The 15,938-nt window shown below is 42.9% G+C and overlaps 1 protein-coding gene across 1 annotated transcript; it reads right to left on the bottom strand.

The window, feature by feature from the left end:
- Window positions 1-4,914: 4,914 nt before the first annotated feature.
- On the bottom strand, window positions 4,915-15,898 carry LOC139366079 (germ cell nuclear acidic protein-like). Its single transcript, XM_071103168.1, has 13 exons — window positions 15,799-15,898; window positions 15,544-15,657; window positions 15,210-15,420; window positions 14,811-14,877; window positions 13,509-13,558; window positions 12,063-12,126; window positions 11,901-11,980; window positions 11,112-11,516; window positions 10,493-10,658; window positions 9,097-9,244; window positions 8,267-8,402; window positions 7,656-7,860; window positions 4,915-5,983 (listed from the first exon to the last, which is right to left on the bottom strand). The coding sequence occupies exons 2-13, from the start codon at window positions 15,631-15,633 to the stop codon at window positions 5,752-5,754; spliced, it is 1,854 nt and encodes a 617-aa protein (XP_070959269.1). The 5' UTR covers window positions 15,634-15,657; window positions 15,799-15,898; the 3' UTR covers window positions 4,915-5,751.
- Window positions 15,899-15,938: the final 40 nt, after the last annotated feature.

Here is a 15,938-nt window from a genome sequence, read left to right as displayed (position 1 = left end):
TTCACAAAGCATCTCATCCCAAAGTAAGAGTGCTGGTCTAGGATCAGACCCTCACTGACCCTGTAATCTTATTCATTATCATCTAAAAGGGACAACTGATCCTAGATCAGCACTCGTCCTCTGAGATGCTTTTAGACATGGTTAGACCTATGGGTAACAGATGCTGTAAATGTTTCTATATTCCCCCAACGCCAGTCCTTTATGTGCTATCAGACACACATTGACAGCCAGGTTGAGTCCCAAATGGCATCCTATTCCCTATATAGTGCACATCTTTTGGCCAGAGCCCTATGGGTCCTGGTCCAAAGTAGTGCACTATGTAGGGAATAGGGTGCCATTTGGGACTCTTGACCAGACTCCACTCCTGCAGAGAGACAGCAGAGCTGTGAATATGATCATGTAATATTTGATAGCAGCAACAAACTATTGGCTCAGTGGTATTTGTGATGTGCTTTAGGGACAGGGGACTGCAGTGAGCGTTCACTTGCTGTGAGAGAGAGAGAAAGAGAGAGGGATATGGGTCGGCTGCACCCAGCATATGACGAGATATCATCTCATTTGAAACCTAAGGAACTTGACTGAAACCTGAAATGAGATTGATAAAAGATTGCAGAATTGGCATGTCGATTTGGAAGCAATTAACAATCTGAACCTAAAGAAGAGCGAAAACAGTGAGAAGATGGTGAAGGCGAGCGACCACAGTGAGACAGCTGAAGGTGAGTGACCACAGTGAGACAACTCAAGGCGAGTGACCACAGTGAGACAGCTGAAGGCGAGTGACCACAGTGAGACAGCTGAAGGTGAGTGACCACAGTGAGACAGCTGAAGGTGAGTGACCACAGTGAGACAGCTGAAGGCGAGTGACCACAGTGAGACAGCTGAAGGCGAGCGACCACAGTGAGACAGCTCAAGGCGATCGGCCACAGTGAGACAGCTCAAGGCGATTGGCCACAGTGAGACAGCTGAAGGCGATTGGCCACAGTGAGACAGCTCAAGGCGATTGGCCACAGTGAGACAGCTCAAGGTGAGTGACCACAGTGAGACAGCTGAAGGCGAGTGCCCACAGTGAGACAGCTGAAGGTGAGTGACCACAGTGAGACAGCTCAAGGCGATTGGCCACAGTGAGACAGCTCAAGGCGAGTGACCACAGTGAGACAGCTGAAGGCGAGTGACCACAGTGAGACAGCTGAAGGCGAGTGACCACAGTGAGACAGCTGAAGGCGAGTGACCACACTCAGCCAGACCTGGGTTCAAATACTATTTAGTGAATTTCAATTACTTTAAGACACTTAGAAAGTATATTTTTTTAAATACTTGAATACACTGAATAAAATACCTTTTCTAAGTATTTTAAAATACTGTTTATATATATATTTTTGAAAATATGTTAAAATACTTACAATTGAAGTAATTTATTTGGGCCACATTATTTAAAAATACTCAGATAATAAGTATTTCAATAACAAATACTCAAATACCCATGTATTTGATCTCAGGTCTGCAGTCAGCATGTCTTTTGGCTTGAAGGTAATTATTTCCATGGACCATGATTAACATGAACATCATTTTAGTATGAGAGAACATGTCAGTAAAGAAGCCAATGAAAATGGAAGTGTTGTGCCCTTCAAAATAGGTATTGTTGCTTTAGTACTGAGGATGCAAACTAATCTGTCATATCAACTACCTGCGGTCGACTCGGGTATGAGTATTGCAGGAGTTATCGGTTGCTGATTGCAGGGTACTGTGGATTATTCCATTAATCAATTATGAGTCTGTGCTCTTTGGCTATATTGCCCCTATTTGGGTTCCAGGAATACAATTCTACTCTCTTACTTCTGAGTTCTGGAGTATTCTCCATGACCTTTCAACTGAGATCAGGTCAACTTTAGTTCACCACGTTGAAGCATAAAAACATTGGTTATCCCAATAATCTCTCCTTTGCACCAGTTTACTTTCCTTTGTTGTGTAAAAATCCTTACAGCGTAAAAATCCCCACAATTCAACTTCATTGATGAAAAAGGAAATGAGTGGCCTCCTGAGTGGTGCAGCGGTCTAAGGCATTGCATCGCAGTGCTTGAAGCATTACGACAGACCCGGGTTTGATCCCAGGCTGTGTCACAACCGCCGGTGACCGGGATTCCCATAGGGCGGCTCACAATTGGCCCAGTGTCATCCGGGTTAGGAGAAGGTTTGGCCGGGGGTGTTTTTACTTGGATCATTGTGCTCTAGCGACTCCTTGTGGCCGGCCGGAACCTTGCAGGCTCACTACGGTCATCAGTTGAGCAGTGGCGCCCGGGTTAAGCGGCTGTTAAGAAGCGCGGTTTGGCGGGTCATGTTTCGGAGGACGCATGACTTGAACTCCGCCTCTCCTGAGCCCATTGAAACAAGATCGCAATTGGATATCACAAAATTGTGGAGTAAAGGGGAATGACTGATATAAGAAATATAGTCTTGTCCATGCCTCCACCAATATGATTTTACATTTGTGGGAATCTAGTGAATGAGTGTACACTTCAGGAGAGATTTAAAATATTTTTTCAAGAACGTCCTGGCCAAGGTAGGCAGCACCAAGTCATTACAAAAATTACAGACAAACTACATGAACATGAAAAACTACAAGAAATCTAATAAAAACCATAGAATTCACAAGAGTATAACAGACTCAAAAACAGCAAATTAAAAACATTGACAGGTCAGGGAATCAGTCTCAAGATCATTCATCAGTGATTTAAAAATACCAATCGGGACAAGTTCTTCCAGTTTAAAAGTATTTTGTAAGGCGTTCCAAGACGATGGTGCAGAGTACATAAAAGCCCTTTTAACAAATTCAGTTCGGACACTTGGAACAGTTAGCAGGATAAAGTCCAGCGAATGAAGAGAGTACCCACCCACTGAACAATAAAAATGCCCAAATAAAAAGGTAACAAATAAAAATGTAAACCCAAAATGACTTTGTAAATAAAAGTATACCAGTGCCTGAGCCTACGAATGACTAGAGAAGGCCAGCCAACCCTGGTATAGAAAGTGCAGTGGTGCGTAAGGGTTTTGCAGTTTAAAATAAATCTCAAAGTGCCATGGTAAAGGGTGTCAATTGATCTCAAACACTGAGCGGAAGCATTCATATATAAAATATCCCCATAGTCTAGTAAAGGCATAAATGTAGCTGATACTAGCCTCCTTCTGGCTTCAAAAGAAAAACAGGCCTTATTCCTAAAATAATATCCCAATTTCAGCTTACATTTTTTTGTAAGTTGTTGAATATGCAATTTAAAAGAGGCCGTCATCAATTAAGATGATATTTATGAGGTTACAACCTCAATCTCCTTGCCCTGACAGGTAGTAATCGGTGAAAGGTTCAGAGGTCTATTTCTTGCTTTAGAAAACACCCTTAGTTTAGTTTTGTCATTATTGAGGATAAGCTTCAATTGACACAAGGTATGTTGAACAGTATAAAAAGCAGTTTGCAAGTTCTGGAAAGCTTTTGTAAGAGACAAGGCACAACAGTATATAACAGTATCATCAGCATAAAAATGAATTTGCGCATTTTGGACATTTTTGTCTAAATCATTTATATAAATAATGAATAAGAGAGGACCAAGTACAGAGCCATGGGGCACACCCTTAAAGGCAAACAATTTAACAGACATAAGCCCATCAAATTGAGTGCACTGAGTTATATCAGACAGATAGTTAGCAAACCATGCAACTGCATGCTCTGAAAGACCTACACTTGACAATCTCTGCCTTAGTATAGCATGATCAACTGTATCAAAAGCCTTAGAGAGATCAATAAAAAGTGAGACAGTGCTGTTTTTTGTCAAGGGCTTCAGTGATATCATTTAAAACCTTCATGGCTGCCTTATTTGACATGGCAGGCAACTACAAATCACCTTACATCATAAATAACTACTCAATATTATTCGTAGATCTGTCAGTCAGTCACAATTTTACCCATAATGCACCCCCCCCTTGCCCTCAGGACAGCCTCAATTTGTGGGGCATGGACTCTACACAGCGTTGAAAGCGTTCCACAGAGATGCTTCCCACAGTTGTGTCAAGTTGGCTGGATGTCCTTTTAGGTGGTGGATCATTCTTGATTCACACAGGAATCTGTTGAGCGTGAAAACCCCAGCAACGTTGCAGTTCTTAACACAAACCGTTGCGCCTGTGTAAGTCTTGCTTCCATCCCTCTCCTCGCCCCTACATGGGCTTCGAACCAGGGACCCTCTGCACACATCAACAACTGCCTCCCACGAAGCATCGTTACCCATTGCCCCACAAAAGCAGCGGGCCTTGCAGCGCAAGAGAAACAAGTACTTCAAGGTCTCAGAGCGAGTGATGTCACCGATTGAAACGCTATTAGCGCACTCCTCGCTAACTAGCTAGCCATGTCACACCGGTTACACCTGGAACCTACTACCTTACCCGGTTCTAAGGCACTTAAATCTTTTGTCTTGCCCATTCACCCTCTCTGAATGGCACACATACACAATCCATGTCTCAATTGTCTCAAGGCTTAAAAATCCTTCTTTAACCTGTTTCCTCTTCATCATCTACACTGATTGAAGTGACATCAATAAGGGATCCTAGCTTTCACCTGGTCAGTGTCATGGAAAGAACAGGTGTTCTTAATGTTTTGTACACCAAGTATACCTCAGTCACCTGTGTTTGTCCCGAAGTAGCTTGTGAATTTTGATAACACTATATTTTCTGTCGTTTCTGAACCACTAGGCTGATATCGTTCCCTGAAACGGTAGACCTGGATAGCTGAGTCAATAGACCATTGGAGAAGAATAGTTTGCAGAGACAATACATGTAGAAAACAAGCAGAATGGTTGTAATGAGTGGGATACAGGAGTGGGATAACATTCCTCACCTTAGTGATGTTAGTCTACCAGCAAATCAACAGATATGTTTATATTGCAGAGTTGACACTAACGTGTACAACATCAAATCTTTTATTAAAACATGTAACGTTATCAACAAAACATGAAGGAAAAAAAACACATTAAGACAAACGTTAATTTTTTAACATATATTTCCCCTCGCATGAATGAGAAGTTGCCACAGCTGCCTGTTATGCACTGATTCAAATTTAATGGAACAAAAATGTACCTGAAAATATATTACAATAATCATTTTCACTGAATTCAAATTTCAAGTCACCATATGTTTACATCACTAAAGCTCCCAAAAATGATATTTGAATGGTATGAAACCATGTCACAGGCAGGCTTGACACAACAATATATGACTGATTCTCGTTCCCTTTAGTCACTGTGCAGTGTGTCTCTTGGCAACACTTCTCTGTAATGGTGAGACTCCAGTTAGAGGTAAGGAATGACAGACTCACCATAGCTGCCTCTGAAAACCTGATATAACCACAGAGGTATTTAAGACCTATCAACTTGAAGATCCCACTAATCTTACACATTAGGATGGTTGAAAGAGAAGGATCCCATCATTGCCTCGAATCAGAGTAGTGGAAACCGTCAGGGAATTAACAGAAGAATGCATGTTCAGCGAGGGTTTTTACAGCTATGTCTTATTATTAAGATCCTGAGGGCTTTATAGTCTGAGACAAGAGCAGTGTAGGGCTAATCCAGGTCCATGCAACCACGCCCTCCAACTGCCTCAGAATGAATCCACCTCATCTCTTTCACACCTATCAAATAATGAGAGACCAGTGAAATTCTTCAAGCCAAGGATACAGTGAAATATAGGGACAGCTGATCCCTCTCTCTCTCCCTCTCAGTTCTGGTTGAGCTTGGTCTTGGTGGCAAAGTCAACACTGAGTTTCCTCATTACCTCACCGTGGCTCTGACCCACCAGGTTTTGGCGAACACTGCCATAGTTCTCCTTGACGAAGTTGGCGAAGGGCGTGGGTGCCCGGGGCTTGGAGGGGTTGAGCAGGACCAGCTGACCCGTACAGACGGCACACACAAACCTCTGGGTGTCCAGAGACTTAGAGTGGCGACCGAGTCTACAGAGGGCAGGAAGAAGAGAACAGTTTAGACATCAATAGGTTTAAGCGTTTAGCCATCAATAGGTTTAAGAGTTTAGACATCAATAGGTTTAAGAGTTTAGCCATCAATAGGTTTAAGAGTTTAGCCATAAATAGGTTTAAGAGTTTAGCCATCAATAGGTTTAAGAGTTTAGACATCAATAGGTTTAAGAGTTTAGACATCAATAGGTTTAAGAGTTTAGACATCGATAGGTTTAAGAGTTTAGCCATCGATAGTTTTAAGAGTTTAGCCATCGATAGGTTTAAGAGTTTAGCCATCGATAGGTTTAAGAGTTTAGACATCGATAGGTTTAAGAGTTTAGACATCAATAGGTTTAAGAGTTTAGACATCAATAGGTTTAAGAGTTTAGACATCAATAGGTTTAAGAGTTTAGACATCAATAGGTTTAAGAGTTTAGACATCAATAGGTTTAAGAGTTTAGACATCAATAGGTTTAAGAGTTTAGACATCAATAGGTTTAAGAGTTTAGCCATCAATAGGTTTAAGAGTTTAGCCATCAATAGGTTTAAGAGTTTAGCCATCAATAGGTTTAAGAGTTTAGCCATCAATAGTTTTAAGAGTTTAGCCATCGATAGGTTTAAGAGTTTAGACATCAATAGGTTTAAGAGTTTAGACATCAATAGGTTTAAGAGTTTAGCCATCAATAGGTTTAAGAGTTTAGCCATCAATAGGTTTAAGAGTTTAGCCATCAATAGTTTTAAGAGTTTAGCCATCAATAGGTTTAAGAGTTTAGCCATCAATAGTTTTAAGAGTTTAGCCATCAATAGTTTTAAGAGTTTAGCCATCAATAGTTTTAAGAGTTTAGCCATCAAGCGGTTTAAGAGTTTAGCCATCAAGCAAGTCTCTTCTTATTGGTGTCCTTTAGTAGTGGTTTCTTTGCAGCAATTCATCCATGAATGCCTGATTCACAGTCTTCTCTGAACAGTTGATGTTGAGATGTGTCTGTTACTTCAACTCTGTGAAGCATTTATTTGGGCTGCAATCTGAGGTGCAGTTAACTCTAATTAACTTATCCTCTGCAGCAGAGGTAACTCTGGGTCTTCCTTTCCTGTGGCAGTCCTCATGAGAGCCAGTTTCATCATAGCGCTTGATGGTTTTTGCGACTGTACTTGAAGAAACTTTCAAAGTTCTTGAAATTTTCCGGATTGACTGACCTTCATGTCTTAAAGTAATGATGGGACTGTCGTTTCTCTTTGCTTATTTGAGCTGTTCCTGCCATAGTATAGACTTGGTCTTTTACCAAATAGGGCTATATTCTGTATACCACCCCTACCTTGTCACAACACAACTGATTGGCTCAAACGCATTAAGGAAAGAAAGACATTCCACAAATGAACTTAACATGGAACAGCTGTTAATTGAAATGAATTTAAATGCATTCCAGGTGACTACCTCAAAGCTGGTTGAGAGAATGCCAAGAGTGTACAAAGCTGTCATCAAGGCAAAGGGTGGCTACTTTCAAGAATCTAAAAAAAATTATATATTTTGATTTGTTTAACACTTTTTTGGTTACAACATGATTCCATACGTGTTATTTCACAGTTCTGATGTCTTCACTATTATTCTACAATGTAGAAAATAGTAAAATAACAAAAACCCCTGGAATGAAACTTTTGACTGGTACTGTACGTGTTTTTGCAGCAGCTGCACTGGTACTGGTACTTGTAGTTAATGTCGTAGCTGTGGCAGCGGGTGACCATGGGCAGCTCAGGGTGTGCCAGCGTGGCCTTGCGGGCGTACAGCTTCCAGAAGGGGCCGTGCCCATCCCTCACACTGTTGATCAACCAGGTGGCAGCGTGGCACATCTCATGAACCAATGTGTCCCGCAGGCGGTCTGGCAAGAGGGAGGATGGAAAGTAACACGGGAGAGAAAAGAAGAGGCAAGGGGGGAATGGGAGAGAGAGGAAGGATGGGAGAGAGAGGGAGGATGGGAGAGAGAGGAAGGATGGGAGAGAGAGGAAGGATGGGAGAGTGAGGAAGGATGGGAGAGTGAGGAAGGATGGGAGAGTGAGGAAGGATGGGTGAGAACGAGGGAAGGTGGGAGAGAGAGGAAGGATGGGTGAGAACGAGGCAAGGTGGGAGAGAAAGCAGGATACTTTTTACACAGGTTTAATCATATAGACACGGGCTGTTCAAATTCAAGTTTGACTTTAAATTACTTTCACCAGAACCTAATTTCAACATTATAACAAGATAGATTTAATCTCATGTCATTAGTTCTTCAACCAGTAAAGCCTTACCTGCAGAGTCACAGACTTTCTCCGAGAGTTGGATACGGGCGTATCGGTTCCCTCCTCCTCTCTCCTGCCCTGTGACGCAGTAGCCAGCAGTCTTTCTCATCTTGTTATTCCAGCTCACTGACATGTTACTGGGCAGCTGGGGAACAAAGACGTTACAAAGGAAAGAAAAGGTAAAACATGCAAGATAATCCCAGGTCACATGATGTTATGGTGTAGGTCAACGCAAAACACTGTATAAGATATGCCATCTTCATCACTCTCCAAGTGATATGGCGGTATATGTATGCTTATAACCTGTGTGTTTAAACCTGTATAGCCTATGTATGCTTATAACCTGTGTGTTTAAACCTGTATAGCCCATGTATGCTTATAACCTGTGTGTTTAAACCTGTATAGCCTATGTATGCTTATAACCTGTGTGTTTAAACCTGTATAGCCCATGTATCCTTATAACATGTGTGTTTAAACCTGTATAGCCCATGTATGCTTATAACCTGTGTGTTTAAACCTGTATAGCCCATGTATGCTTATAACCTGTGTGTTTAAACCTGTATAGCCTATGTATGCTTATAACCTGTGTGTTTAAACCTGTATAGCCTATGTATGCTTATAACCTGTGTGTTTAAACCTGTATAGCCTATGTATGCTTATAACCTGTGTGTTTAACACTGTATAGCCTATGTATGCTTATAACCTGTGTGTTTAAACCTGTATATCCCATGTATGCTTATAACCTGTGTGTTTAAACCTGTATATCCCATGTATGCTTATAACCTGTGTGTTTAACACTGTATAGCCTATGTATGCTTAAAATGTGTGTGTGTGCATACCTTGTTGTCGAACACGCTGGTGTTGTACAGGCGATACAGTTTGCTGGTGAGCTCCTCCTTGGTCTGTTTGAAGTTGCGGCTGTAGCTGGAGCCTGGTCCAGACAGAGACTGGAGGAAACACCCAGGAGTCATACACCCTGCTGATACACTGAGGAGAGAAACACCCAGGAGTCATACACCCTGCTGATACACTGAGGAGAGAAACACCCAGGAGTCATACACCCTGCTGATACACTGAGGAGAGAAACACCCAGGAGTCATACACCCTGCTGATACACTGAGGAGAGAAACACCCAGGAGTCATATACCCTGCTGATACACTGAGGAGAGAAACACCCAGGAGTCATACACCCTGCTGATACACTGAGGAGAGAAACACCCAGGAGTCATACACCCTGCTGATACACTGAGGAGAGAAACACCCAGGAGTCATACACCCTGCTGATACATTGAGGAGAGAAACACAGTCTGGAGTCTGACACACTGGGGAGAGAAAAATTGACCAACACCCTATCCTAGGCCCTGTTCAGTAGAGTATTGAGGTACAGCCTGCCCTAGGCCCTGTTCAGTAGAGTATTGATCTACACCCCTAGGCCCTGTTCAGTAGAGTATTGAGGTACACCCTGCCCTGGGCCCTGTTCAGTAGAGTATTGATCTACACCCCTAGGCCCTGTTCAGTAGAGTATTGATTTACACCCCTAGGCCCTGTTCAGTAGAGTATTGAGGTACACCCTGCCCTGGGCCCTGTTCAGTAGAGTATTGATCTACACTCTGCCTGTTCAGTTGAGTATTGAGGTACAACCTGTCCTAGGCCCTGTTCAGTAGGGTATTGATCTACACCCCTAGGCCCTGTTCAGTAGAGTATTGATCTACACTCTGCCCTAGGCCCTGTTCAGTAGAGTATTGAGGTACAGCCCTAGGCCCTGTTCAGTAGAGTATTGAGGTACAGCCCTAGGCCCTGTTCAATAGAGTATTGAGGTACAGCCCTAGGCCCTGTTCAATAGAGTATTGAGGTACAGCCCTAGGCCCTGTTCAGTAGAGTATTGAGGTACAGCCCGTCCTAGGCCCTGTTCAGTAGATTATTGAGGTACAGCCCTAGGGCCTGTTCAGTAGAGTATTGAGGTACAGCCCTAGGCCCTGTTCAGTTGAGTATTGAGGTACAACCTGTCCTAGGCCCTGTTCAGTAGGGTATTGATCTACACCCCTAGGCCCTGGTCAGTAGAGTATTGATCTACAACCTGTCCTAGGCCCTGTTTAGTAGAGTATTGATCTACACCCCTAGGCCCTGGTCAGTAGAGTATTGATCTAGGCCCTGTTCAGTAGAGTATTGAGGTACAGCCCTAGGGCCGGTTCAGTAGAGTATCGAGGTACAGTCCTAGGGCCTGCTTAATATTACCTGGAGAAGGAAAGGCTGCTGGTCTGAAGTCTGGTCTCTGTGGGTTTAGAGACAAGCAGCCTCGCTGGAGTCTTCAGAACCAATGGTGTTCTCCCTACCGGCCGAGGGCCGGCCTCTTTCGAGGCTTTGGGCCGTGGAGCTGACAGGGGGGGCTTCTGATTGGGCCCTGGATTCACACATGAGGATGCAGCCAATGAGATGAAGTGATACAGAAATAAAAAAGGAAATGTACCAATTAAAAACCACAGCTGGCAGAAAGAAGCCTTGTGGGTGGACACGGTCTGAACAGAAATATAGGAGTTATATTTAAACACTTTGGGAGCATTATTACCATCGGGCATATTTACTTCGTTACGTTTCCCTCTCTGATCCAACTCCTGGGACAAGTTTTTAAATATTTTTTAGGTATGTGCCACCCCAATTACTGTTTAGGTGTTGGGGTGTTACCTGTGTCATGTTTAGGTGTTGGGGTGTTACCTGTGTCATGTTTAGGTGTTGGGGTGTTACCTGTGCCATGTTTAGGTGTTGGGGTGTTACCTGTGTCATGTTTAGGTGTTACCTGTGTCATGTTTAGGTGTTGGGGTGTTACCTGTGTCATGTTTAGGTGTTGGGGTGTTACCTGTGTCATGTTTAGGTGTTGGGGTGTTGCCAGTCTTGTGGTTCTTCTTAATTCTGTCCAGTAAGCTGAGGAACTCCTCCTCTGAGCTGGCTGAGTCCTCCAGCTTCGACGGGGCTGAGCGGGTCCGTTGTGGAAGGGGGGCCGGGGTGGAAAAGGGGAGAGGAGAGGACAGAGAAGGAGGGGAGGGCGAGTTAAAGAAGATGTCCTCCTGGTTACTTTGTGGAACTTTGATCTTGTGTGTCCGAGACGTGGGCGGATGGCGCACAGGGTGGCGCGTCCTCCACGTGCTCTTCATCAAGATACCATCATCGTCACTGTCGCTGAGGAAAACTGGGGAGTCACACTGGGACAGGGGTCTTCTGAGTGGGAGCTGGGAGGATGACGGCTTAGGGGTGTTAGAGGTACCTGTAGAAGACAGACACAGTGACCTGTTGTTGGGACTGAATCATAATATCTCCATGAGTTAAACAAAACAGACAGTGACTGTTGAGTAGGTAACGCTGTCGGCCTAACAACTCCCCCTAGCCGTGACAATATATCAAAATAACCAAGGCCTCCTGGGTATTACTTCAATTCTGGCTATGAGAAGAAAAAAGTCACCACGGTGCTGAACTGAAATTGAGCAGAAAGAACTTCTTCGAAACAGATTTCAGTTCATTACAAGCATGTATGTTGACAGTTAATGGAAGCGTATCAAATAGCCCCCTATTCCCTATATAGTCCACTACTTTTGAATAGAGTAGTGCCCTATAAAGGGAATAGGTTGCCATTAGGGACACAGAATGTTACCTTTGGCGGTAGGTGTTTTTTTCTTCTTGAGGACGAAGTCATCGTCGGAGGAAGCGCTGTCGACAATAAAGTTTCTGAGGCTGAGGACAAAACAGGAGATAAACCTGAGTATTAACACACGATAGGGACCATAGTCACGGTAAGAGGTTGAAACCACTGTACCTGTCTACACTGCCACGTTCCGCTTCCTTGGGCTTCGGCTTGGGAGTTTTCACACGGCTCAGGACTTCAGGGGCACCAGACGAGACACAAGGGAACAGTAAACATGTCATCCCCCATGATGCAGCAGCGCCAGTTATACCTCTCGCTTCGCATCTTCCTCTTCTGCTGTGACTCACAAATGTCTGTTTATTACTGAAGCTCCTGTTTTGGGCTAATCAGTGTAATTTTGTAAATGCGGGATCTCTATGACAAGACGCATCATTCACCAGAGTTTCTGCAAAAGCAGGCCAGTGCTGTCTTGAGATATCGCGTGTGACTCATGTATGAACGGACGAAGAGACGGAGACCGAGCCACAGTCCCCTCCCCGATTTCATCATGGGGAACAATGACATGAGTAAGGAGACATCGAAGAGCCCTGGGCCTGTTTCCCGGTAGCGATGGAACTTACGAGTGTTTAAATGATGCATCTTTACTACAACGGACGAAGAAGTAACATGTTTCCCAGAACACCACGCAGAGAGAACGTTCACAAGTTGGTCGTCGAGAAGTGTCAATACTGATCAAAAGAAAAGCAGGGCTGCTCTCGGAACAGCTTTCTCCATTCAAATTTTACCTTAAACATTAGAATGATTTCACAATACTGATGACAGATCAGGTCCTGAAGAGATATAATCATCTATGGCTGCAAATATTGAGGCGGCTTATTCTAACGATTACGCTATAATAATAACTCACAGAGTTGGCATGTTAGGCTACACATTATGAAATATAGAAGCACAAATGACAGACAGTATCCAAATAGCAAAATAAAACAATTAACATTGATTTCAAATATCATTTCAATATAATTTAAATATACAAGCCTATAGTCTATACTGTAGGTAGGCTATTTATCTTTTAATGCAGTCATCTCGGTTTTTATTTTAAGATTTGTTTTCAAATCTTTTTATCCTTTGCTTGTTTGTAACAATTGCAAAGACATTGGAAACGATGTACTTCGTTGTGAAGTTATTGGCGGTCACAGAGTGAATGATACACATCTTGATTCAATGTTTACCGGAGATCGTCGATGTATAAAGTGATGAATCTAATGACGCACTTTGCTGTTCTACGAGTGGTTTGGGGCAGCTGGTAAATAATTAGCCTTTTCAAGTACGACTTTAGTAACGATGGTTTTGGAAAACATCTGTGAGATTTAATGATGCTCCTACAAAAGGTTCTAACAACGAACTTAGCCTTAAGTTGCATTTAGGAAACCGGGGCCCTGGACAGTCATAAACAATACTGTTGTTTGACTTAGAAATGACATACACCAAATTAGACATGACTAACACCCATTCAGAAGTGACATAGAACATTGTTTCATTAAAGGATTCTGAAGCATCACCCAATCACAAAACATGACTTCACTAATGCAGAAGTCAAGGCACCAGCATGGTACTTACAGTTTTCAAAGCCGCCATCACTGTCTGAGCTTAATACAAGGACTGGTTCACTAGAGGGGAGAGAATCAGAAAATAAACAACAACACATTTTGTCCAAGTGAATGACCAGATAGATTAAATGGAATTAAGGGCACTATTCAATCCGCATTGCGGAAGTTCAGCGTTACAGCATGATTGAAATTTAAACGCAACGTTCCCAGGTAAGTGGGTATTGCGTTCTCGGTAAACTGAAACTGAAATACGTCTCCTCAATCAGACATTACATTTAGATTTCCATTGGCAAATCTGTAAGGCTTCAGTTATCCAGATTGAATAGAGACCTAAATCTACAAGGCTATAGGCTGGAAGTAGGGTTGTGACGGTCATGGTATTTTGGATGACTGTAATTAGCCAGCCAAATGACAGCGTTCACCATAATAGCGTAAACATGATTTATTTTTTTATTATTATTTTCTACTCTTCTCTGCTCCTGACTGTATGTGCTACTGTAGAAATTGAATTAATAGAACAGGTGTCCCCATTCAAGTCAATGACGACATAATGGGTGGACTGGCAGCCATTGCGAGTGTACCAATATCAAAAAAGCAGGAAGTAAAATATATGCTTAAATATGTGCTTTAATTTGTTGATTCAGGTCACGTGACATTACAATAATAACATTCCATTGCCTGAGCCACATCAGTTAACATCATTTGAATGAACATTCTACATTACCTTGGAAATTGCATCACAATACCAGGCAGCCATTTCAAGTGTACACATGAGTTTACCAGTCAAATTGCCAGGGTTAGCGGTTCCAAGTCTGTTCTTTTCATTCTATTTCTTTGTGTGCTGCTGCTGCATTGTGGGAGGTATAAGCCTAGGCAATCGAAGACTTGTTTGCTTGTTCCAGCAAGGAGCAAAAAATCTTCATCACGTTGTTACAGCAGAAACGGACAGAGACGGAAGAGGAAGCAAGACACCCCACTCCCTCATTTTTTATGGTTACATTACAGTCAATGAACTAAGCAGACCAGACCCAACTGCTATTTCATTGGTGTCTATGGGATAACCACCCCATTAAGCAGACCGGAAGTGACCACTTTTTTTCAATGGTAAACGGCCTGAGTGAACTATTTTCTTTTATCCACCCTCTTTGAAACGTACTAAACCGCACGAATGCCGTCCCATCTTCAGTGAGCTGATTATTCCACGGCAAACACATTTTTTTGAAGGTTATTTTATTTTCACGACAGTCTTCATCCATAACCGTTGGTTACACAGTATTTGTGCCAGCACTAGCTGGGCGAATCACTACTTTACCTGACTTTGTTAGCAGCACTGCAATGTTTCCGAGAAGCAGCTTTGGGTGTAGCTTGCTCCACAAGAACTACAGACAAGAAGAACATGGAGATTAATTCATTCAACTACAGTATTTCAATGCATGGCTATCATGTCATAGACCTACATGTTTGGCACCACGACAACCATAATCAAGAGTTGGCCAATGCTCATACAGCTCTGGACCAGGTGTAAAGGAATCTTCCAGGTGAACAAAAAGAAAGCAGTCGTAGGTCAAGTCAATCAAACATCATCAATCAATCAATTCAAATTTAATATAAATTGCAACAAGGAGCCACTCGGCACAGAAGCAGAGAACGTGTCTAACAGGCCCTTTATATTCTAATAGACAAGCAACACAACCCACTGACCCTCACTTACACTGGTCGAAATCATCATCGCTGGACTCTATCAACACCTTGGTCCTGTAACTGTTGCCCTTGGATACCTGGTTCTCTTTCCCTGAGCCTCCGTCGTCCTCTTCCTCACTGTCTGGCAGATGTTGCCGGACTCGGGGAGGAAGGTCTTGAACACCCCTGGAGAAGTGATCGCCTGTGGCCGGACGCCGAGTCTTACTGATGCTCTTAATCAGCTGTAAAGAAGACATGGGATGTCTTTGAAATGGCACCCAGGTCAAATGTAGTTGGTGCAATTGATAACATAATCACTGGTAGTTCTGATTAATGTGACCAAGTTAAGTAAGATAACAACATACCTGTTCTTCTGCAGTTTTCAACCCTCCCTTCTCTGACCAGCCCAGTTTCTGTGAAACTCTTTGAAATAATCTGTGATTGTCGTCATCCATGGTACTTTTCTCTGTCTATCTTCTCTGTAAGGGGAACAATATAACTATTATCTGCTAACAACATTCCCAGATAGCTACTGTGGCTCTGCCACTGGAAAGCCCTCTGGGAAATGCATACAAACAAGACATATTTTTTGATGTTCGCGAATCGTGACATAACGTTACCTTTGAAGATGATGATAAGAACTTTTGCTTTGTGCCCACGTTTCGGACAGCTACTGAAAGCAACCAACGAAAATTCAAAACTTCACACCGGAAGTGTTTTTTTTCCTTCTTTTTTTAAACCGGAAGTTGTCATTGGCAAA

The sequence above is a fragment of the Oncorhynchus clarkii genome, chromosome 14 (genome assembly GCF_045791955.1).
Source record: "Oncorhynchus clarkii lewisi isolate Uvic-CL-2024 chromosome 14, UVic_Ocla_1.0, whole genome shotgun sequence".
In the NCBI taxonomy this organism is placed as follows: domain Eukaryota; kingdom Metazoa; phylum Chordata; class Actinopteri; order Salmoniformes; family Salmonidae; genus Oncorhynchus; species Oncorhynchus clarkii.
This window is presented reverse-complemented; position numbering and strand designations above follow the sequence as displayed.